This window comes from Helianthus annuus, chromosome 3 (assembly GCF_002127325.2).
Source record: "Helianthus annuus cultivar XRQ/B chromosome 3, HanXRQr2.0-SUNRISE, whole genome shotgun sequence".
Taxonomy (NCBI): domain Eukaryota; kingdom Viridiplantae; phylum Streptophyta; class Magnoliopsida; order Asterales; family Asteraceae; genus Helianthus; species Helianthus annuus.
The window spans coordinates 99,242,085-99,267,618 of NC_035435.2; the positions used below are offsets into that span (position 1 = coordinate 99,242,085).

The following is a 25,534-nucleotide window of genomic DNA, read 5'->3' on the forward strand; positions in this document are numbered from 1 at the left end:
GGTTTAAAGTGTTGTATCAATTTTGTTATTATCATGTTTGAACAATGTTGTTATTTGAATTCTTGTAATGTTTTGACAATTTATCTATGAAATGAAATCGGTTGAATTAAATATCGTCACAAATAGTGTTATGAAGTCTCTTGCAATCTATTTCGTCTCGCTCCGATGTTTCCGCCATCGGTTGGGGTGTGACAGATTGGTATCAGAGCCATAACTATAGGGAATTAGGAAAAGTAGGAATGCTTTTACCTAGTCTATAGTTTAGAGCCTTATTCTTATGTTTTATTTGAAACTACACACATGCCACTTTATGTGTTTCTGATTTGTTCTTTTTGAGCCTTTTAAACATATATGTCATTTTTATCGTTATGTGTCATTCTTGACATGTTTATACTTGTTTGCTTAATCTTCAACATACGCTTTTCCTCATGCATTTTACTCGACTATTCTAAATTCACAAACACTCGTAATACACAAACGAGACGACTTCACCAAAATAGGCGTGAAACCCACAATTTGGTGAACAACTCTCAGTCTATCTACTTTTCTTTTACATGAAATTCACCATAAAGTTAGGAGTGAAATCTTCACCATGATGGAGAAATTCAAATTTCAAATTCTAGTGGACCCTCGTCAAAGTGTCGAATTTCAATTTGGGTACGAAATCGTCAAGTTAGGGGTGAAACCCGCACCTTGTCGACTATTTCCGCTCCTTGATTTTTCATAAATCCCGCCAAGTCTTGAAATTTCGACTGATTTGGGGCATGTAGTAACCGGAAGGGTAAATACCGTTAACCGACTTGTCGGCGAGAGTATTCCACCTAGTAGGCCAAAGCATGCTCCTCAAATTCAAAAGACTTTTCGACCACTTTGGTTTAGTCAAAGTTCCGTTTTGGAACAATCCAAGTTTTAACCCAACCTACGCTTTACTATCATCGCTTTTATATGACACAATTCTCTCGTTTCAAGTTCAAATTTATTTTCGAGATCATTTTTTTTCTCACACGCATATCATACTAGATCTTTTCATATATTTATACATATCCATGATTTCAAAACATCACTCAGTTTTGTTTACATTCTTTGTAACACCAAAATGGAGACATATCATCGAGATAGGAGTGATTTCCTTACCTTGACGATTGGCTCCACTCCTTTTCTTAAAACGACCTCACCGAACGAGTTAGGGGTGATTCCCTTACCTAGGTGATTGTTACCAAAATTTTCTTTTAAAAAGGACTTCACCATACATACAACCATAGTTTACACCTAAATCGTTTATCATTCGTCAAAATCCCTACTTACGCGAATTTCAAAATTTATTATTTTATCAGACGTATTTTTTTATTTCATAACCTATTTCACGTAAACCATATACACGAAAATTCCTAATCATGCCTTAAAACGTTTTATCACCTGAATTTCAACACCTTGCGAAATGCTACCTATCAACTTAATCGGTCTAATGGATCGCTTGCCCATGAACTTCATATTTAACCTTATCACTAAAACGCGCTCACGTTACGTCATTATACTAAAGACTTTTATTCTCAGTCGTAAATCAAGCCAACTTTCTCATATATTGATAAGATCTTATAGATATTATAAGATCATTTTACCACAAACTCTTTTCAAAACCAACAAATCATTTTGTTAAAAACTCTTTCCAATGAACACTAAGTTCATTACTAAACTTCTTTCAAGAATCAAAGCTTTCACAAGAACCTCCAAATTTCAAATTTCAAATTTCATATTTTAATGCAAGATCCTTTGAAATAATACGAACTTATTATTTACAACGAACTTTTATACACTACTCAATACGTCATTTAAATTTCTAAACACGTGGGCAAGAAGATCTCATGGGGACCGACAACCTTCAACTTACGTAAACCTTCTTTTAAAACAAAGTAGCATTTCCATCCCTTACAAAATACGTTATGTATAACCAATAAGTACCCTATATTACAAACTAGAGTATAGTTTCTTTTTACATTTACAAACTAGAGTCTACATTACTAGTCAAACTCAATCCATTTCGATTTGATAAACTCAACGTTTCGCTTAAACAACTATACACGCATACCATCGTACACCTTTTAGTCAATATCACACGACAACTTCATGTATCAATCGTTTTACATACCCACAACTTCTTGATCTTTTTTTACACGCTCAAATTCGTTGTATTCGATTTATTTCATACACACAATTGTCATTACCTATACCTACTTACGTTCATACTGATTGACTTTTTCATGTTCATACTCATATGTTTCATGTTCATACCAACATAATTATTCATACTTATACTATTATTTATATTCATACGCATGCTTACATTCATACTCATGATTCATACATTCGTACTCGTACGCGAGCGGAATCCGAGGGATTTGCTTATGTGGGTCCCGTACATACTTAAACATGGACTTGCTTATATACTACATTCTTATACAAACTCATTCTTATTTTCGAATTTATGTATACCTTAATTCATACGCGATTAGTACAAGCTATGTGGATCACGCGACAATCAATATAATCGCGGGTGCACACGGGATTATAGTGATAAGCGCATGATAACCATAGAATGTACTACTGTGTATGGTAAGACACGGAACGGAACATAACATGACACCGAATACGAAACGGACGTAATGTGGTCAAAACATGGTGGATACGCCGCTGGTACTTCCTATATATAAGTGTTTTCACCATGTCACCAAACTCTCGTAAAACGTGCCATGAGAAATTCAGTGTTTTGTAGACCTTTTTTTAGACCCAATCCAAACTTTAACCTCTCACAAATGCATTGCTAAGCGCGCGATAACCAATTATCCACGACGAGACCTCATTCTTAACGCATCGTTTTCGTTTCTCCAATACACATGCCATTCTTATACTTGTATTCGTTTAATAGATCAATCATTCCCTCTCCTACCTCCGTTATTCCTCGTTATCAGTTGTCCATCATACAAGTCTCGTTACGAACAAATTCGTTTACACATTCGAAGTTTAAGATACCACTTGGTTAAAGTTATCTTTCTATTCCTTATTTATGTGCAAACATACTTAATTGGCCGTTACCTCCCAAAATAATTTTACTTAAAATACCTAATATTCTCGTTCCTCGTAAATAACTAATTTCTTACAAACAAGGGATTTCTTGCAATTTACAGCGCGGCCACACTTTCCATCGAAATGCTTACCACCTTATACGAAAATTTTACTCCTTGGATATCATATTTTAAAGATACCTCTTCATTTGAGTTATTCAAAATTGCTTAAACTCATTTGCCTATGCGCACACCAGCACGTTATACTTATGCTTAACGCTTTAACTCAATTTAGTCAAACAAACCCCTTTTAACAAAACCTATCCTTCCATCCTTCTTAAGGTCTTCCTCTTGAATAAATTTCGGGACGAAATTTCCTAAAGGAGGGGAGACTGTGACGCCTCGTATTTCCGTATTTCTAATTTTTTTTATGATCAAGTCTCATCTATTCTCTCTTTTGGATCTTTAGATGTCATCTTTTCAAAAGTCTTTCTCTTAGATTTCGAGGACGAAATCTCCTAAAGTAGGGGAGACTCTAACATCCCCACAAAACTGCTCTTGACACACCTCTTATTCACTCACAAAGAACCATCTCTACAACCCCACGCCAGAGCCTCGTAAGATCGAAGCCGTCGGAGAACACGAGTACGATGCCGGAGTTCGAGACGTCACCAGAGTCGAGTCGGAAGTCCACAACGGGAACCACATTCTTCGCTTTCGGTTTATCCCTTTACCCGTTTGTTTAACCTTTCGATTCGTATCCGTCGTTTTAAGGCTTACTGTTAACAAGTGTTCTCAATCAATTAAAAATGATCATCTAATTCAACTAGCTTATCTCCATATAATTTCAATATGGGTATGAGAGTTGATATTGCAACCTTTCATTACATCTGTTCAAAAAAAAAAAAAAAAAACCATCAGAAACAGTTCAATTGGATATGACGATGTTAATGGTTGTTTAAAAGAAATAAAAACGCAAAAACAACTCTTTTTATTATATTTATAAAACTAACATATGAAAGGTTCAAATAACAGTATAAAACAATTAGAATCTATAATCTAACCAGGTTAGAAGGTCACGGGTTCGTCCCTCGTTTGGGACAGTTTTGGGCTAGTATTTTTGGGTTTTATTTTCTTTTCTCTTTATTTTTCCTTTGGTTAAAATCATTAAAAATTAACCTTTTTAATTCATTTTTCCTTTACAATAAAATCCCTAAACTTATAATTAGTAATTTCTTTATAACATTAAAATGTCTAAATAGTTGGATTATAAACCAAAAATGTTAAGATTTTATTAACAAGTTAGTTATGTGCCATTTTAAAATCCTTAGGATAATCGCTTTGTCCGTTCTCTTGGATTTCTTTATTCGTGCGTTATTCTATACAGTAATCGCCACGCAATCAATGTGAGTATACTCGAATTCCCCTCTTTACGTTTATCACTTTTTGGGGTGTAACATGTTTAACTATTAAACTACACTTAAACTTATTCTTTATGCAATGCACAAAACAATCCTTATACATGAATACTATGTTATGATACTTGATGCTTACGTGGACCATACTTATGTGATATGTTTTAGTCATTAGCTTTCACGAGCCTTCATTTGACATGTATAGCGCTATAGGAGTAACGCACCGCCCCCCTTAAACTTATGGTCATGTCGAATTAACTAAACTTCTTGCGTAAACAGAGGATTGGCTAAAAATATTGCATGCCATGTTAGGTTGATCTTGTGTAAACAAAGTTGCCATGTGGATTCGTTTTTTAAACTTTATACTTATACTTATTCATAAACTTGTATACTCGCCTTTGCTTTTGCATTGAATTGTATTTTAAACATGTTACAGGTTGAGGATTGATGATGCTATGAAAACGGACTAGCAAAGATGCCTAGATACCCACTTAGACGTTTAGGTTTAAAGTGTTGTATCAATTTTGTTATTATCATGTTTGAACAATGTTGTTATTTGAATTCTTGTAATGTTTTGACAATATATCTATGAAATGAAATCGGTTGAATTAAATATCGTCACAAATAGTCTTATGAAGTCTCTTGCAATCTATTTCGTCTCGCTCTGATGTTTCCGCCATCGGTTGGGGTGTGACATTTTCACATATTTTGTTATAAATATTAGTAAATTTATGTTATTTGACATATATTTAATCTCCAAAAAGTAATGTCTTTATAATTTAACATGTCCGGGTACTCTCCGCCTAGACCGAGTACTCTCAACTCCCCGGTCGACCGATTAGGGAGCGCCTAGCGACTTCTGCAACCATGGCTAAAATATCGACACACTGTGTTGATTAACATTATTATTCTGTGAACCTTTTGAGGTATTAATGACCATCCTGATCTAACAAGGCTTCAACCATATTGACCAAGTTCCAACTAAATATTTGCAAACCATTAAGTGGTGAAACTTCCCATGAGACGAGTGTTTCATTACTTCATTTAGAGTAATAGTTAGCTCAAAATTCTAAGAATCGTTAAAATATCCACCAACTATTTTCTATCATTGTCCTTGAATGCCTACAATGTTTTTCAACACCTCCTCTAGAATTATCAGGATTCAACTTTAAAACCCTCTTTTTTGCATACATATTTATTTCGATAAGACTCATTTGTTGTCTTGTTTATATAAGTCGAACAAATACGTATTCCAAATCCATGTAAAAAAGCACATCGATTGTGGAAATCACTTGCATCTTCAATAATGTATCGAAAACGTTTGCGACATCTTTGTAGTTTATTCGTATTAGGGGAGGAGGGTGGTCACTAGTGATAGAATTCTATCACTCCCAATATTCAATCAACTCATGCCATGTCATCACACAATATTCTATCACTAGTGATAGAATTGTAGTGGGGATGGTCACTAGTGATAGAATTCTATCACTCCCAAATTTTTATAATTTTTATTTTAAAATTAGAAATTAACAATAAAACACAAAATTATAAATTTCATTAAAATTAAAAAATAAATTACATAGCAAAATAAAAAACAACTAAACATTGGAAAAAAAAACTAAACGGGTGGCATCTCCCAACCCCACTTTGCGCAAATCTTGTGCTTTTGTTGAATTACAATTGACTTAAACGGTTCGTCGAGATGTGCGTGCTTTTCACACAAGATTTTTAAATCATTTTGTCTTTCAACCGTTTTCAAGTGTCCCATATAGGCCTGCTCGCGTTCAACTTAAAAAAAAACAGTTTTCTGTATTTTTTTTTTAAAAAAATCTGTTTTCTATTTTTTATAAAAAAAATACTGTTTTTTGGTTTTTTTAACCAAATTGTTTTCTGTTTTTTTTTAAACTGTTTTCTGTTTTTTTTAAAAAACTGTTTCTGTTTTTTTTTAATAAACTGTTTCTGTTTATTTAAAAAAATAATTGTTTTCTGTTATATTTAAAAAACAGTTTCTTTTTTTAAAAAATAACAGTTTTATGTATTTTTTTAAAAAAGTGTTTCTGTTTAAAAAAAACCGTTTTCGGTATTTATTATAAAAAAAAACTGTTTTTTTTAAATAAGAGTTTAAAAAAAGATTTAAACTTTATAAAAAAACATACCTTTTGAATGAAACAAGCGTTGAACTTACTAATTTTCCTATTCAAATCCGTCCATTTCGATGTCATTTGGTCCATGTTTCGTTGCTTTGCACCGGGAAGTCGGCTAAAATGATTAATGACCCGTCTCCAGAACGTATCGTTTCTTTGCTCGTTGGCATGTTTCTTGCTCTCCGAGATGTGCAAGTACGCCTTCACCAAGGACACCTCCTCCTCGCTCGTCCAATGTTGTCGGACGGTTGGGACAATTTCTTGAACGTCATCATTTTCTTCTTCTTCTTCCTCTTCCTCTTCTTCTTGTTGTTCTTGAACGTAATCATCATCTTCATCGTCGTCAAGACTTTGTTGTGGTTCACGATACGCGTTTGCAAAATGATGGATGACGGTGTTGGTTTCTAGTAGTGGGTCGAGTTGGTGGGGTTGGGTTTGATACGTTTGGGGTTGAAATTGGTGAGGTTGAAGCGGTGGAACGAACGGTTGGTTTTGATACGTTTGCGATTGAAAGGGTGGATATTATTGGGTTTGAAAGGGTGGATATTGTTGGGTTTGAAAGGGTGGGACTTGGTCGGGTTCGTCTTGCAACCTAAAGCGCGTCGGCTCGTCAAGATTCGCGCGAACCTTGGTCTTACGGGATTTTTCTTCGTACCCGAACCTCTTTTTTTCGAACCCCCACCTCTCTTGCTTGAACCTTCCATGTTTCTTGTAAAATTATTTTTGAAATCAAATCAAGAATTGTATGATTTTTTGAAGTGAATTTCATAAATTTTGATATGAAATGTATTGGGTTTGATAGATTTTATATAAACTTTCAAAAATAAAAATAACCCAACGTTCAAACCCCCCCCCCCAACGGTCCAATTCTAACGTTCCTTTTTCGATTTTCACGCGTTATGGTTTCAACGAGTTATAGTTTCAACGCGTGATGAGGGGAGTGGCGGCGGTGTGCGTGATTATTCAACGCGTGATACAAGGTCCATCACGGACCGCCCCCGGTGATCTTAGTAATATATTATTCATATTAGTAATATGTTGTACTTGAATTGTATGTGAATATTCAACTTTTCTTCATACAAAACATGTACAACATAACAAATTTAGAAGTTCAATCAGAGGAGGAAGATTTTGAAACAATCCTGATTAAGGATATTGATGTAAAGGGTTATTTGGTTATAAACAATGCTTTTGATTTTAAAGTAAAGAAAAGAAAAGAAAAGAAAAGACGTAGTCATGGATTTTATGGCTTCAGAAAAAAACATCTAATGGTGTAATCAAACATGTTTGTGATACTCCTGATGTTGCAAATGATTTCTACAATCGTTAAGCGTGTTTCTATGAATTTGGAATACGTATTTGTTCGAATTTATAAAATAAGACAACAAATGAGCCTAACCAAAATAAATATGTATGCAACAAAGAGGATTCTAAAGATTTGAAGCCTTGTAATTCTAGATGACATGTTAAGAAACGTTATAGGGATTTAAGGAAAATGAAGAAACACTGACCTTAACAACTCTGGAAACTTCAACGATCAATGACCCGAACGTGTGGCTGCAAAACAGAAACACCGTTAGGACTCGTTACAGGAATGGGGTTATTCCTGTAACCACCCTCCGGCGTGAGAATAAGTATTCGTTCTTTTGGAGAAGTATATGAAGGGAAAAGTGTATGGGAATTAGATGATCGTACCTTACGTATTTGTCTTTATTTATAGGTTCTCAATTAGGGTTTCCCTTATTTTAGGATGTGCTCCGATAAGGTGGAGATTTACATGATCTTCCCGAAAAGTGGGAGATTTAGTTATGCACCTTCCTTATAGATATGGAAGGTTCTAGAATAATTCTGGGTATTTATGTAAATATAAAAGGTTGTAACCGGGTCGGGTGAGCGACGCGGGTCACACCTCGTCATGTCCCCCCAGTCCGAGCTCATGGAGGGAGTCCATTAGGTCGGACTAAGAGAAAAAGAAAAAGGGGAAACTCGTAATGATTTGTGTGACGACCTTTGGAAATGACGGCGAAAATAGCGGATGTGACAGTTGGGTCATCTCGTCAATGACAGCTGTCTTTTCCCGTGATTGACACGTGCGTCGATTCGTACACATTTTTGAATTTGAAAAGTTTTCGTATCTTATAAAAGACGATGCCTTAAACGGATGTTCAAGAAATCACCCCCAAATTACTCTATCACCATCTTCTCTATTCAATGGCTTCAAAAACGACCGAATCCTCTTCCGCCGCTTCCATGGACGTACTACTGTGCAAATGGGGCGTGATGTCTTTCAACAATTTGGTCCATGATTATGGCATTAGGGCTGAATGGAATCCTGTGTTGCCGTCAAAAACCGACACCGCCTTTCCCCTGAAAGCAGGTAAAATCACTTTGTTTAGTGATTTTTTCAAGTTTTGCAACTTCCGGTTACCCATCACCAAATTTTTGAAATTGGTGCTTGATTTCTACCGCATCCACATTTCTCAAATACATCCTCTTGGCCTTGTGAAACTTCGACAATTTGAGTATGCCTGCGTAGCTCTTGGTCACATCCCAGAACTGATCGTCTTTAGGGCTTTCTTCGTACTTGTGTGGAAATCCCCTTTCTTTACCTTTGATCGGCGGGATACCGAAGTATCATGTCTGAGGGAGATCCCTACAAGTTCTAGAGACAAGGATTGGAAGAAAAAATTCTTCTACCTGGATGCCAGTGCTATTCCCGGGGAAATGCATTGGCAAGATAAAGGACCGAAGGATAAAGTGAAGGATGATGCTCCCCCTGCAGATTCGTACGCGTCAAATGCGCTGTATGTAAAACTGTGTGGCCGCCCCTTTGAGTGCACTATTATTCCAGAAGGGGCGCTAGTGATGGCCGGTATGAGCCTGTTATGGCCGGATATAAGGCGTTATCCCTCATTCCAACGGGAAGATGGAGGTATGTTTACATTACCACACCTGGTTAACATATTTTTAAATCCGGTATTAATTAAATCACGTATTTTGCGCAGGGGAGTGGGGGATGTTTGACTTTGTTGATCCACCACGTCACCTGGCGTTGAAACCCAACGACCGGAGACTTGATGAAGGGGAACCAGATGTGTTGAAAGTGCATCTGGAACAATTTCTTCTACCGGCGATGCCAACGGATCCCTTGGAGTATATCGCTCCCTTGTCGGGTATGGCGGCCGCTACTTCAGCATCATCAGAGAAGAAACCTATTCGGCTAAAGCTGTCTGGGAGAAAACCTGCAGCAACCACTGTCAGCGTGCCCGTGATGGAAGAGACGCCCAACGCGAGTCGTGAAGTTTCCTTAGCTTCCGACCTGACCAGTCCCGGCCGTGCTTCGAAAAAGAGGAAAATCTTTGTGGCACCTACGCTGAGCGCGTTTCAGGCGGTGCAAGCCGCATGTGCAATTTCACCAGGTATTTTATTTTAAATAACCATATGGCATACTAGTGTCCCTGCTGATAGCGTCCGTCTGGTCTTGTGGTGCAGGTACCTTTGCGGGAATATCATCCGGGGGTGTGCCATCCACTGTTGTTTCGACTATGGCGGCGTCTTGTACTGGTAGTACCAGCATGCCTACGAGTCCACAAGTTTCAGCGTCATTCGCTCCCGCTGTGAGCTGCATCATGCCCATTCCTAGTTCTACGGTATCCATAGCCGTAACTTCCGAGCCGCTGCCCTCGCTTCGATCAGGTGGTTTTGACACAACCCTTCCTGAATCGCCCAAGGACATGTTTGCTGGTTTTGACACCAATGCTGCTGCCGCGTCGACCGCGCATGAGGCAACTAGCGTGGGTGGAGGCGATAATCGTGCGTCGAGCAGCGGCATTGCTGACGATGGTGCCCGCTTGATTGATGATTTGTTTATACCTACCGTTTGTTGGGATCCTCATGCCCAGGATAAACGTTACCAGCCTCAATGGAAGATTGCTGAATCTTCCTGACTTATCTTTCCTCCAGTTGTCCAACATTGGGTTGAGAGGGCGTACCCCCCCGCTGAAGCGGCGTATGTTGAGGGGTTAAACAATGAGGATTTGATGAATTCGTCTATATCAGATTCTGTGACCCTACCTCGCCGGTTGGTAGAGATACGGCGCCGGTGGGTGCGTGATAACACCCAACTTCATGAGGCCCGGGTCATTATCCAAGAACTGAGGGATGACAAGCATCGCCTCGAAAGTCAACTGCAGACCGCTGGGTTGAAAGAGGCCCGATTTCTGTCAGAGAAGAATAAGGCCGAGGAGGATTTGCGGAGGGTAACTGAACATCTCGCTGAGGAAAGGATCTTATGGGCCCGCGATATGGCGGAAAAAGATAGGGTTTTGGCTCAAGCGAAAAATGTACAAGAGGAGTTGGAACGCAAGGCTGTGGCAGAGGCTCAGAAGGTGAGACACGAGTTATCGGCCCAATTGGAAAAATTTCGTGTTGACACTGATTTTGTGTCCCAGGTTCAGGAGCGGTACCAGGATTTGACAACCGAAGTAGAGACCTGTCATACCAAGATCCGACTGATGCAGGGAGAGTTGGAGGAGCGTGAGGCAAAATTCAAGGAGATGCAAGATCATTGTGATTCCCTTGTCACCCAAAACAATAAGCTTGCTGCATCGTCGTCTTCAAAGTTAAGGGAGGTGGAGGATGCGCTGGCACAATCCCATGCAGAGATCGATGATTTGACCAACCAGCTAGCGGCTATGCGGGGAGACAGGAATTGGTTGATAACTAATGGGCTAGTGGGGGCGTTCGAATTTCTGCGTGAGTCGTCCCACTTTACTAGCCTGATTGACCGTCTTTCCGCCGCTGCCTACCAAGCTGGTCATCATGATGGTGTACTTAAGGGCTACATGGACTACCAGCAAGCGGAAAGAGTCCCGCCGGACTTCCAAACCCTCAAAAATAAGTTACAGGCTGATATGGCGAAGGCTCTTGAAGCTGCGTACACCGAACCTCTACCTTGCTATGGCGATCTGATGGATAAAGTTAATGAAGATGGAATAGACTCGCTACGTCTGATGCTGGACCCTGCGGACGAGTCCGAAGAAGACTGACCATTCCGTTATTCATTTGTTTTGCTCGTTGTGTACTCTTGCTGATACTGTTTAAATTGGGTTTAGTGCCCATTATCCGTTTTGATTTGACAGCCAAATTAATGCAAATGTCATGATTTCTGACACCGCCGTCGTTGAAAATATGACTCTGTGATGTGTGATGATTACTTTTAATTAATATACCTGATGTCATCACTGTCAAAACTTGTTAACTACTGCTATAAATTCACCCTTCGTTTCCATTCTTGTTTATGTTTGTGCCATGGAAAGAAAACGATACCGGCAAAGGCTTTCCGAGATCTTTCGGGTGCTTGACGCTGCTGATGGCCTTTTGATGTTACAGCATCCGGTAACAAGATCAATGCTTAGGAGCAGACGACCAATCCCAAATGCTGCTCCGGTTCGTGCCAACCGAGCATGTCAAAGCCTTGTTATCCCGGACCCTCAACCAGAGGATCCCAGAATGCAGCTATCGGCTGATGTGTTGACTGACTTGATCCAGGTGGACCCTGAACGGCGATATCGTCTGACCTACCAACGTCAGTCCGGTGGTCGGACGAAGGGGCAGCCGACGGATGCCTCTGGCTTGATGTTCCGAATGGTTGGTGGCTCAACTGCTCCCTTGGCCGTCAACCCTGTGGTGGTGGTGGAAGACGATGATGATGTGGGGGTGCCTACCCCTGCAGTGGTGACGGCACCCATCTTTCATCAATAGGTGTTTTATGAACATGTTCTGTATTTTGGTTCCCTTATGTTTGGTTTTTATTAAAAACAGGGACAAGTACTTGGTTTTTGATTTTTTGAGATAGGCTATGTATATGTAATGATGCCTATCTGCTTTTTGAGGCGGTTTATGTATCTATTACCAAGATACCCGCCGTAAGCGCTTGTTGTAGTTACCCTATGACTTATAATGAAAAATATTTCGTGTTTAAGGGTGTTGTTTTTGTTTCTACCGGATAATGCATTCATTGTGCGATGGTAATTTTTGTAATAGATGAACTTGCATCTTTATTAAACTTGCATTAAAAAATAAACGAAGAGTAAAAATCCCATGATGGGTTACAAATGCGAACTGGAAAAGGTAATTGACTCTTGCTGTTAGGAGCAAGGCATTACAAATAGCATTTCTTCAGCTGTGCGATGTTCCAACTGCGCGGGACCGGCGTGCCATCTAGTCGGGACAGGCGATAGGCTCCTTTGCCCAAGTCTTCCTGGATGACATAGGGACCTTCCCAGTTGGGGCCTAGTTTTCCCGTTGGTTCCGCTCGACTTGCTTCGTTGTCGCGCATGACGTAATCGCCCACCTTGAAACTTAATTTAGACACCCGCTTATTGTAATACTTTTCCAGTGCTTTTTTGTAACGTGCCTCGCTAATGGCGGCCGCCTCACGCCTCTCTTCCAATAAATCTAGGCCCTCTCTCAGCGATTGGTCATTGTTATCTTTTACTTCGAGACGGCGTAACGATGGTAACCCTACCTCAGCAGGTATCATAGCCTCCATTCCATAGGTAAGGCTAAATGGTGTTTCGTTGTTGCTGGTCTTGGGCATTGTTCGATGCGCCCAAAGGACGTGTGGCAACTCCTCCACCCACGAGCTTCCCTCGTGTCCCAGCCGTTTTTTGATACCTTCTAACAAACTTCTGTTCGTCCGCTCTACCTGCCCATTACCCTGTGGGTGTGCTACCGACGTGAAGATCTGCTGAATGTGGAGATCGGCACACCATTCTTGAAAAATTCTATCCGTGAACTGCGTCCCATTGTCACTTACCAGGTAGAGCGGTAGGCCAAACCTGCATACAATGTGTTCCCAGAGAAACTTTTTGGCGTTTTCTGCCGTTATCTTAGCCAAGGGTTTTGCTTCCACCCACTTGGTGAAGTAGTCCACCGCCACGATTAAGTATTTTAATTTCCCGGGAGCGGGCGGGAAAGGTCCCACAATATCTACAGCCCATTTCTGAAAAGGCCAAGCCGATGTCACCGGTACTAGACTATTTTTGGGCCGAATTGTTTGAGGGGCAAATTTTTGGCAGCTGAGGCATCTTCTCAGTTCTCTGACGGCGTCTTCATGCATCCCGGGCCAGTAATACCCCGCGCTATGAATTTTAGCGACCACTGCTCGAGGACCCGCGTGTATACCGCATATACCCTCATGTATTTCACTGATGAGGTATTTCGCTTCAACCGGGGAGACGCATCGTAGGAGGGGACCCAGGTAAGATTTTCGATACAGGACACCATCGCTGACCTCGTACTGCAGTGCTTTCGTTTGAATCTTTCGTGCCTCGCCCTTGGCGGGAGGCAGTTCGCCGGTTTTGAGAAAAAGCAGGATCGGGGTATACCAACAGGGTTCTTCCATTGTGACAGCGGAGACGCTACGCGGTTCAATTGAAGGTGTCTGTAATGTCTCAACCTTGACTTCCTTTTCCATGCCGGAGGTGGCAAGTTTGCTTAAGGCGTCTGCTATCTGATTTTTCCCTCTGTGCACGTGGTTGAGCGTGACTTTATCGAAAGAGTTCATGAGCTCTTTGGTTTTTGCCAGATATCTCGCCATTGCCTCGTCTTTTGCTTCATATGTTTCGTTGACTTGATTGTTGACCAGCAGTGAGTCGACGTATGCGTCGACCCTGGCTGCACCCATGGATTTTGCCATTCGTAGACCAGCCAGTAGCGCCTCGTATTCCGCCTCGTTATTGGAGCACTCGAAATCAAAACGTAAGGCGTACATTAGCCTGATTTGGTCCGGACTTATCAGCATCAAACCTGCCCCAGACCCTTTACCACTAGACGATCCATCTGTGTACAACTTCCAAGTCTGCCTCGCTGTGCTCGTTTCTGGTATGTCTTGGACAACCGGGTCCGTGACTACCTCTCCTTCTGGTATTTCGGCTAAGAAATCGGCGATAACTTGTCCCTTGACTGCTGTGCGTTTCTGATATTCGATATCCAGGGCTCCCAACTCGATAGCCCATTTAGCCAACCGACCCGAGACCTCAGGTTTGTGCAGGATCTGCTGTAGCGGGTAATTAGTTAAGATCTGTACGCGGTGTGCCTGGAAGTATCTTCTTAATCGCCTGGTGGCGTGTACTAATGCTAATACCAGCTTTTCCAGTGTAGGGTAACGCGTTTCAGGCCCCGCCAACACCCGGCTTATGTAGTATATGGGTGTTTGTTTCCCTTCTCGTTCAACCATGAGCACCGCGCTTACCGCTGTGTGGGCCGCCGCCAGATACATTTTTAGCACTTCGCCGTGTCTGGGCGCGGTCAACGTGGGTAGTTTTTCTATGAACCGCTTCATTTCCTGCAAAGCTCGTTCCGCTTCTGCCGTCCATTTAAAATTCTTTTTGTCGAGGCAATCTTTCAGCGTTTTTATAAACGGCAGTGATTTTTCAGCGTGCCTTGCAAGGAACCTGTTGATTGCTACCAGTCGTCCATTTAGGGCTTGAGCTTCCTTCAACGTTCGGGGGGATGGCATCCGCGATATGGCGGTTATTTTTTCTGGGTTGGCTTTAAAGCCGTTGTGGGTAACTACTACCCCCAGAAATTTTCCCTCTTCAACCCCAAAAGAGCACTTCTTTGGGTTTAACTTTATGTTATGCTTTCTGAGCCGCTGGAAAGTTTCTTCTATGTCTGCCAACATTTGTTTCTCTTCGCTGCTTTTTATGACCAGGTCGTCTACGTAAACTTCCAAGTTCCGCCCGATCTGTGTTTCGAAAACCTTATCCATGAGGCGCTGGTAGGTGGCTCCCGCATTCCGTAGCCCAAAAGGCATTTTGGTGTAACAAAAAATGCCGACGTCGGTGTGAAAGGCTGTTTTTTCTTCGTCTTCTTTGGCCATCTTGATCTGGTGGTATCCCTTATATGCGTCTAGAAAACACTTGTATCGATACGGTACCAGGGAGTCAACTTTTAAATCAATTTCCGGCAACGGGTATGCGTCTTTCGGGCACGCCTTGTTCAGATCCTTGAAGTCAATGCACATCCGCCATGTGCCATCTGGCTTTTTAACCATGACCGGGTTAGACACCCAGGTATGATACTGTGTTTCTCTGAGGATTCCAGCTTCCACTAACTTGCGTACTTCCTTAACGACCGCTGCCCGGCGATCCGGGGCCATACTGCGTTTACCCTGGGCGACTGGCTTAATGCCTGGGAGCGTGGAGAGCTTATGTTCTGCTTTATCGCGAGGGACTCCGGTCATATCGGCGTGCTCGAAAGCGAATATGTCTACGTTTCTTTTTAGCAATTGTTTCAAATTGCTCTTTACCTCTGGGGACAGAGTATCGCCGATGGTGACCATTTGATCCGGGTGGCGTGTGCTCAGTACCCACCTCTCTGGCCCTGTAACCCCTGCGGGGCCTTGACGGCATCGTTTGGTGTCCAATACTTCTCCAACTCTATCTCGAAACACCGTGGCAATACCTTGCGGTGTTGGGAACTTCATAAAACCTCTTGCCGTGGAGACTATGGCGTCTAACTTCCCCAAAGTGAACCTTCCGATGATTACATTGTGATATGACTCGGCGCGGACCACGAGGAAAGTTAGTAGTATTGTTCTTTCCTTGGGTGCTTGCCCGAAGGTTACCGGGAAGGTGATTTGACCAATGGGATCCACCTTTTCCCCTGTAAAACCCTTAATGGGAGCATGTACCGATTCGAGCAGCTTTTTATCCTCCGGTTGCATTCTATCGAAACAGTGCTCGTATATGATATCCTCTGAGCTTCCGGTGTCAACCAAAATTCGCCTCATTCGGTAATCTCCTACTGCCGCGGAAACGATCAGGGCGTCCGTGGTAAGATGCAAATCTTCCATTCGTGGTTCGATGGTCATTGTTGCCAACATCCAAGGCTCGAGGGTGGAGAAACTCCGTTTAGCCCCTCTTCCTATACCAGCATGGACCATGTTTAACTCTCGCGGCCTTTTTCCTGCCGCCTTGTCATTTTCCTCCTTGACCACCGGCGGACCCTGCTTGATATCTCGCACCAGATGTGCCAACTTTCCTGACTTTACGAAGTACTCGATTTGTTTTTTAAGCTGGAAACAATCGTTGGTGTCGTGTCCACTTCCCTTGTGGTATTCGCAGTACTTGCTCGTATCCTTGTTCGGGTTATCTTTCAGCGGCTTTGGTGGGTTGAGCCTGAGGTTTTCCGAGGCCAGAATTTCTGCCGGGGTCTTGCTTAGATTGGGATATTCAGAACGGGGTTTTGACGTTTCATTTCTTGAGTATGAGCTCCGATGCTTATCGTAACGCGAGTCTCTGTCGTTCCGCTGATATCGGTCTCCCCTGTGTTTACTTTTAGACCCCCGATTGTCTTTTTCTTCTTGGTTCTTCAAGGCTTCTTTCTTTCTGTTAGCCGCGTGGCTGGCCGCTACCGCTTTTTCTTGTATAACGTATACTTTGGCAATCCGCAGTATCTCGTCTATGGTCGGGGGTACCCCGTCCCTTCCATGCAACGTTCTTAGTAATTCGTCATCATTAACCCCCTGGAGGAAAGCTCCGCATGCCAAATCGTTAGTGACACCTGGTATCGCCAGGCTTTCTTTATTGAACCTGATGATAAAATTCTCTACCGTTTCGTTGTCTCGACGACGGATATGGAGTAATTCATTCCTATCTTTCGTATGTCGGCGCTGTTGACTGAACTGTAGGATAAACTTTGATTCCAGATCCTCGAAACTGTCTATCTCGCCTGTGGGTAAGCTGTCCCACCATACTCGCGCTGCTCCTACTAAGGTTTGTACGAACATTTTGCACCAAAGGGGCATGGGCCAACAAGCCACCTCACCCGCACTCTTAAATAGATTAAGGTGATCATCCGGGTCGGTGAGGCCGTCGTACTTGCCGACTGTTTGGGGCATCTTTGGTTTTTCCTTAATAGGGGCTTCGGCGATACGGCGTGTAAATTTAGATCGGAATGTTGCATCTACTGGCTTGTATGGCTTGGTTAACTCGTCCTCTTCTAAGTTCACTGTTTGTGCCGGTGGGTTGTTTGCACCCGGGGCGGGACCTGTTCCTGGACCGGAGTTTTCAAAAGGAGTAAACCGGGGTCGGACCGCGTTTTCCCTGTCGTGTACGGGTTCAGTTGACGCCTGAGTATACATTGGTTGTGGACTCGGAAAGTTCCACCACGGCGGCATGTAAGCCGCGTAGGGCGACTGTGACATCCCTTGTGTCATTCCCTGAGGGGGATAGGCTGTTCCCCCGTATGAGGGTAAGTACCCGAAAGGGGGCGCGTAGCAATATCCCGGGAAATACATCTGATTGCCTGGCGTGACAGGGGCATTCATTACTCCCGTTGGCATGATGACCGGCTGATGAGGCGGGGTGGACAATGCTGCCGTGAGTGCGGCTGAATACAACGGTGGCATTGGGCTGGAGATCAACGGTTGGTAGTATTGGGGAGTGTTGGTTCCAGGTGCTAAGATGCTAGGACTCGCCGAGGTGATGACTGGGGTGGAGAAAAGACGCGAAGTCTGTGAAGAAATAGCAGCCCCTGGGGCTGAGGTGCCGCTGCCTGCTCCCTCCACCCTTCCGGGTTGTGTTTGTGAGGGCATGTAAAAGTAAGGGTTTGTAACCACGGCCTGGGAAGAGACGGTGGTAACGTTACCAAACCCTGGTGGTGGCCCCTCCGCCTCGAACTCCAAATCTAACGATCTGGTAACGGCCGGTGATGATACTGGGGCGGTTACGCCTCCCGCCCCTAGCGTCAGATTATCATTCGTCGCTCTTTGACCAGCCATGTTCTGATCACTTGCCATGAAGCTCTTTGTTGTTCTTGCTTGGTCCCACGGATGGCGCCAATGAAGAAACACTGACCTTAACAACTCTGGAAACTTCAACGATCAATGACCCGAACGTGTGGCTGCAAAACAGAAACACCGTTAGGACTCGTTACAGGAATGGGGTTATTCCTGTAACCACCCTCCGGCGTGAGAATAAGTATTCGTTCTTTTGGAGAAGTATATGAAGGGAAAAGTGTATGGGAATTAGATGATCGTACCTTACGTATTTGTCTTTATTTATAGGTTCTCAATTAGGGTTTCCCTTATTTTAGGATGTGCTCCGATAAGGTGGAGATTTACATGATCTTCCCGAAAAGTGGGAGATTTAGTTATGCACCTTCCTTATAGATATGGAAGGTTCTAGAATAATTCTGGGTATTTATGTAAATATAAAAGGTTGTAACCGGGTCGGGTGAGCGACGCGGGTCACACCTCGTCAGAAAATGATGGGAAATAATTAGTAGGATAGTTTAGCGACTCACATAATCATGATCTAACTATTACTCTAACCAAAGTAATAAAACATAGGTTAATGTGAGCTTCACCACTCAATTGTTTGAAAATCTCTGATGTTGGAACTTGGTCAATCTGTGTTGTAACATTATCAAACCAGGAAGATCATAAATACATAACCAATAAATGCAGTAAGAAATCCACAAATTCGTTAAGTGCAGTAAGAAGGAGGAGAAGATCATGTACGGGTTGGCTATGATAGTGTGCTGGTGCATTTGGAAAGAAAGGAATGATGTGGTTTTTAATCAGAAAAGTTGTAGTCCGCAAGATATCATTGGGGAGGTAAAATCTAGAGGTTATGCTTGGGTTAAAAATAGATCTACATGTAATTACATTAGGTGGACGGAATGGTGTAAATACCCTCTGTTAATGTTGTAAATTCTTTGTCCTTTGCCCGTTTGGGTCGGGGGCTCGTTTGTTTGTTTGGCCTTTTGCCCTTTTGGGTCGGAGGTTGTTTTAATGAAGTATAATTTTCAAAAAAAAAAAAAAAAAACATAACCAATAAATTTGAAATTCCATTTGCTCCATTTGTTGGGATGAATCATAACGGCCAGTCCATACGTTTTGGTAGTGCACTATTAGAGAATGAGAAACAATATAATTTTGAATGGTTATATCAAATTTCTTAAATTGCATGTTTAGTAAGTATCCAATCGGCAATAGTGATTGATCAAGTAGAAGGTACTCGTAATGATATGAAAGATTTTTTCCAAAAACTAGACATGGTTTTTGTTTAATGCATATTAAGAGACATGAGATCAAACATCTCCGACCACTTACAGTTTGTTATAGTGATTTCAAGAGTCATACATGCACTATGTATTTAGTAATATAGTCGAAGAATATGAAACTTGTTGGTAACTATTATATGGTTAATTATATACATATATTAAACCCATTAAGTCTAACCACCTTCCAAATCGATATCCACCCTTAGATCTTGCTGAGATGAAATCTGGGCCGTTTAAACTCACTAAAATAACCGCTTTTGTGGCGGTTCTAAGAGGTTATGGTCAGTTTTTGTATCTAGTGGTTACCTCCATCTTTTGCTACCCACTATCTCCATAACTCAACCACCTAAATGTCACCTTTAACCATTTTAAGTATTGGTTCTCTCTCACGTCCCTGAATCTACGCTCCCCTAACTTCTCTCTTTGCCGGTTACCTATTTTTCGCCAGTTTACAGCGGTTGTCTCTCCCTAACTTCTCCCACGTTTGTCTGCTACTGTGTATAAAACTATCACCACACATCCTCTCCAATCCATTATTCACCATCCTCTCGAATTCTCTGCTCCTCTCTCACCAAGAAAACCCAAAGCAACAATCGAATTTTCTCTGGCCGTCTCTCCCCCAACCAAATCCAAATCAACAATCAATTGTTGATTTGCATCCCTAACCCAAAAGGCATAGAAGCATCTAATTGTTTACACCCAAATTGGAAAAATTAGGGTTCACTTTATTAAATGTGAAGTGAGTCGCCGGCCACTCGTGTCCACCGCCACCATCGCTACCACTGAAGTGAGCCGCTGACCAACTGCCACCACTCTCCTATGGATGCCTAACATCCATCGCCACCATCGTTGTAGGGGGTGAGAAACAACTGCATTTTAATCTTATAATGAATTTGATAAACACATAATCTTAGATCTAAATGTGCAGGTCTGTGTTGAAGTCGACGATTGTTGCGTCATTGGATCAGGAAGAATGAACAAATTTACTGAATGTTTCTATTTTGCACTATTTACAGGCGGATTATCGAAGGTTTCTATTTTTCACTCATATTTATACCTATTCAAATGCTATGTGAAATTGCATTGATTTTGTCATTGATTGATACTATTCTCTATACCAAATTTACTGAATGTTGACAGCCGAAGCTAATCACTGTATCAAATATGATTGCTTTTGCAAACCCGAAGCCACTAAATTAGCCCCGCCTTGCTCAAGGGAAGCTGTGGAATGTAGTAAGTATTCAAACTCTTTTCTGATACTAATAGTTGTAAACTGGTGCCGAAAAAAGAAGAAATTATATGCATAATATGAATCATTTATAAGTAAAAGTAGCATAATGTCGTTTTTGTTATTTTATTTTTGATTCATTATATAATAAATTTCTGACATTATTCGCAGATGACTGTAACATGGACCAGTGGATATTCCATAAGGGAATCTGAACCATTTGTTGAATATGGAAGGGGGCGAGAGCAGCCTGGAGGAAGATATACGAGCTTTTTTATGGAGGACCCTATGATGTAATTATTACTCGTATGTAGGAATGAATTATCATACTTTAAACACTTGCACTTTAATTTTGACCATTTGAGATCGAGGATGAACTATTTTGCCTGATTGCCCTAACCTGTTTGGAACTACGTATAGAAACAATTGATACAAAACTGGTGTTTCTGAGCATACAAAGCCTCCGTGTCATCAGGTACGCTTTGATTATTATCACATACTATTAAAGAATACGTATCAAAATGCTTATTTCAAGCCTTTTTATTATTTTGATAGTTTCATATGGATGACTTTTTATATATTATGTGCAGGTCTTATTTTGATAGTTTCTCTAATCTATATGTTATGGAATGGCTAGAGGTGTAGCGATAACATCAGGGTATTGTTATTAGTTGCAAAGGCTTTTATAGCTACCTAGAGGTATATGATTCTTTTATCTAAAAACACCTGGCTTTGGGTATTTGAACACCAACAAGGTACTTTTTTAAGATTTGAAATGTTATTGTGTACCTTGAGGCAGGGGCCACGGGATATGACAAGTTAAACCAGCCTGGCTGCTTCCACTGGTTTTTAATATATAAATAATTAAGTTTTAAAATGTTAAAGATGGTATTAATTAGTACAATATGTTACTTTTAGGTATCCGTACAATCCACAAAATAAAATAAATAAATGAAATGTTATATGGCTTATTCTGTTTACATGACCACTTCCAAGATTTGCTTGTAGGTTGTTAAATCTTTGAAATCTCAGTTGTCTTTCTATATGGTTTGTAGGTTTACAAGAGTGGTCCCTTATTTTTGTCATCAAAAGGTGTATTCTTCGGTCATTCTTTGGTTAATAATTTTTCAATTTACTGTGTCTTAAGTCTGTTATATGTTTATTTTACTACATTTTTTTAAATTTTCATTTTACATGCTTTGTTTCTTGTGTCTCAAACCAACCATTAATGCAGGGATTGAGTGGACATCTTGGAAGAAAAGGTGGTTTGTTTTAATAGAAAACTCATTGGTCTTCTTCAGAAGTGAAGTGATCCTGTAAGTTTATGGCTATTATACTTCTTTCACTTTTGATGTCCTCACAAACGGGGGGGGGGGGGGGGGGGTCAAACTAGGCCGTTTAAAAAAAGTACAAATTTCCAAACGGACTCACGGGTGGTGTCGGTAATGATAGTAGCGAAAAACTATAGTTGTTGATGGTGTTAACCCAGTTGTAGCCACTTTAAACTAGCTTGGATGACCCGGTTTCACCCATTGTTTACGCCCGTATTGAGCTGTTGTATTTTTCTTTTTCCCCCATTACATAAATAATGTATGTTAGTTTAGCTATTTCCCATGTATTTGGTAAAGTTAGTTACGTACCATTAATTATATTATCATCGTTCATTGTGTTGTTATTCAGAATGCAGCAGCATCTCAAAAGGGGGGTGAGGCAAATCTGACTCTTTGTGGCAAAGATTTCAACAATTCAGGCAGGTTGGCCTGCTTCTATTTCATCATCTTTCTTCATGATTGACTTTCTTTCAATACCTCAAGCTTTCTATTCGTGATTATTGGTAATGGGTCAAAATGGGTTCGTGCTTATCACGGACAGGTATGTTCTATTTGCTTTTGTTTACATTGATTATGTTTTCACAATTGCGTTTAGATTCTCTGTTTAAATTTTAAACCAGTGATGTGATGTGGCTCTGTTAACTTTTTATTAATATTGTACCTGTACATGTGTCTATTTTTCTGGGTATAGTAGTTATATGAATAAATTTTTCTGGGTATAGTAGTAATATTGTTTTCTTGGTTATATTAAAAATATATGCGCCGTACCTCGGCTAACGAGGCAAATGGATAAAATCTTTTATTTTTTATCAAACCGGAAATGGGTTGAAGTTGTCCAAAATATATTAATATGCATAAAACATTATGAATATAGTAGTAATATGTTTTCTTAGTTATATTAAAAATATATCGGTGTACCTTGGCTACCGAGTCAAATGGGTAAAATCTATTTTTTTTTCAAATTGGAAATGGGTCGAAGTCGCCAAAATGTATCAAGAACTCAAGATGCAAAAATCTTTTAAATATTGTAGTAATATGTTTTTTTCTGATATGCTCTCTGCCCATGGTTGTCAACAGAGATAGCAGACAATAGCGATGAAATACCAGGCGCATTTTCATGTTTAGCGATACACTAGAAGAAAATTTAAGAAATATTTTATACAAAAAATATTTTAAATAAAATTATAAAAAATCTTGCTATTTATCGCTAAATCGTATATAGCGCCATCAATTCCCTTCGCTACATAGCGCGCTATTGTCATGAGCCCAATAATGTTTTTTTGTGTATAATAAACTTTCATAGTGGGCTTCTGTAACCACTATTAATATACATGTTTTAATTGGTGTGCTTATAAAAGGCCCACTTCCTAATCTATGGGGAATGTAAGACTTTGATGGTATAGTTGTATTTTCGGGCACAAGCCATTCTTACCTGAACCAAATTGACCATTTTTTAAAACAAATTCGCGTCGTTTTGACCTGTAGTTGTATTTTATTTATACCCATTTTAGTCAAAAACCGTCTTGGCCTTTTATGTTGTCCGATCCGCTCACCCGTTTTGCCAGGTATAGTTTTAACGGGTTTGGACGTTGCTTCAAATATAATTTCAGTAGTGATACTATAGCTGTAAATTTCTTAGATATGCCTAACGGCTCTACACGTGGCTTCAAATAAAATTTCATTAATTTAGTCATGGTTTCATACATGATTTTAAACTTGAGATATGGTTCCACAAGTCAAAAGTTGTTTTAGCTTGTATTAGTGTTAGACATACATGACAACTACCCATATCTAAGAAATTTACAACTCACTTGGTGATGTTATTTTTTATTTACTTTTTCATTTACATTTGTATCATTAGTATCACTATTGAAATAATGTGATGGTTGCACTTGAAAACACCCTACAATATATGGTTTTTGATGTAGTTTTTTTTTAGTGGAGTTTTAAATGGAATGCATGTGTTTGGTGCAGGTCACACACGCTCCCAAGGACATTATGGACAAACCACAAATTTTTGCAGTAGGAGACTCTTTTAGAACATTATTATTTCCTGGTAGGCTCATGGGTTACATTTATGACACCGAAAGATAAACAAGGTGGGAAGTAGATAGTAGCATTCATCAATGATCATTCTGAAGTACATTTTGTATGAGTGGATTGCCTTCTGATAAGTTAATGAAATTCTTAAGTCATCTGGTAATCATTTTATTGTGATAATTAATGAGTTACTATCATTAGCTTTTGAGATTCAAGACTATTTTTTTTACTTCATTAAGTGTATTCTAGCTAACTAACTGATTATGATAATGACGAGAAATACACATCCCAAATTATTATTGCCCTTCAATAAATAGGAGATGGAAAAGAGGAAAAAGGAGAAGCAAACCGAAACACCATCAATATACACAGTGGCGGATCCAGGAATTTTTTTCGGTGGGTTCACTATTTTTAGATGATCCAATTTCAAAGGACCAGACATAAAAAAATTCTGGTCGGTTTGACAATTCGGGTCGGATAAGGTTCATCACATAATAAAATTCTATATGATAATAAAGAAAACTATCGACTGATGTTTACGTTGGAACAAGCCAAAGAACTATCGACTCCTCTTAACCAATATCGCTTCGCGGGTCACAATCCATTCATCTATGTAACTTGTAAGCTTGGCCATGAGCATGGGAACTTCTGTGTATATTATCTTGACAACACATGTCCTCCCAACTCTTTTCCTTTTTAAATTATGATCCGTTTTCCATTTTCAGCCGAGACTTCTTATGAGCCACCAACTTTTGTAGGCAATATGATAATATAATTCACTGTAAGATTGGACCTTCCTCCATTGCACTCGCTAATATTTCTCCCTAATCTAGTTAAGCAGACTTGGATGGTTAATTAATGGCTCGTGCGATGGTATATAAATCTCTAATTTGGCTTTCAGCATTAGAAAAGGAAACTTAAAAACTCACTCGATGGTATATAAAATCCTACTTTGGGTTTCAGCATTAAAAAAAAGAAACAGAATTTAATACCCATGTTGCATGAATCGAACTGGAACCTGTTGTTCAGAAGAAGGGAGATTTAACCAATGAGCCATTTACAATTTTGTGATTGGGTTCATACCACATTTTATTTATGGGTTCATCCTATATTTTTTATATACCTTTCTACTAAAAATTCAAAACCGAGTGGGTTCGTGTGAACCCGTCCCTTGTTAGCTAGATCCGCCCCTGAATATACATTGTCTTTGTTTGTTATCTTAGCGTAACCCGTCCAACGG

At 40.4% G+C, this 25,534-nt stretch overlaps 2 protein-coding genes and 1 long non-coding RNA gene across 5 annotated transcripts; all 3 read left to right on the forward strand.

Annotated features, from left to right (window-relative positions):
- The first annotated feature begins 8,121 nt into the window (after nt 1-8,121).
- LOC110931662 lies at nt 8,122-10,579 on the forward strand. The gene is made up of 3 exons (XM_022175048.2): nt 8,122-9,550; nt 9,624-10,037; nt 10,111-10,579. Exons 1-3 carry the CDS (start codon nt 8,830-8,832, stop codon nt 10,563-10,565), a joined length of 1,590 nt encoding a protein of 529 aa, XP_022030740.1. The 5' UTR covers nt 8,122-8,829; the 3' UTR covers nt 10,566-10,579.
- On the forward strand, nt 10,572-11,666 carry LOC110931661. Its single transcript, XM_022175047.1, has 2 exons — nt 10,572-11,006; nt 11,070-11,666. The coding sequence occupies exons 1-2, from the start codon at nt 10,659-10,661 to the stop codon at nt 11,664-11,666; spliced, it is 945 nt and encodes a 314-aa protein (XP_022030739.1). The 5' UTR covers nt 10,572-10,658.
- An 8,378-nt stretch (nt 11,667-20,044) lies between these two features.
- On the forward strand, nt 20,045-24,509 carry LOC110929215. Of its 3 annotated transcripts, XR_002586921.2 has the most exons (9): nt 20,047-20,553; nt 20,624-20,725; nt 20,836-20,928; nt 21,095-21,398; nt 21,514-21,622; nt 21,979-22,015; nt 22,158-22,239; nt 22,604-22,795; nt 24,229-24,509. It is a non-coding gene; the product is annotated as an uncharacterized LOC110929215 (long non-coding RNA). The 3 variants fall into 3 exon arrangements; XR_004888476.1 differs by having other exon boundaries at nt 20,045-20,553; nt 21,514-22,015; XR_004888477.1 differs by having other exon boundaries at nt 20,045-20,553; nt 21,514-22,015; nt 22,604-22,677.
- Nucleotides 24,510-25,534: the final 1,025 nt, after the last annotated feature.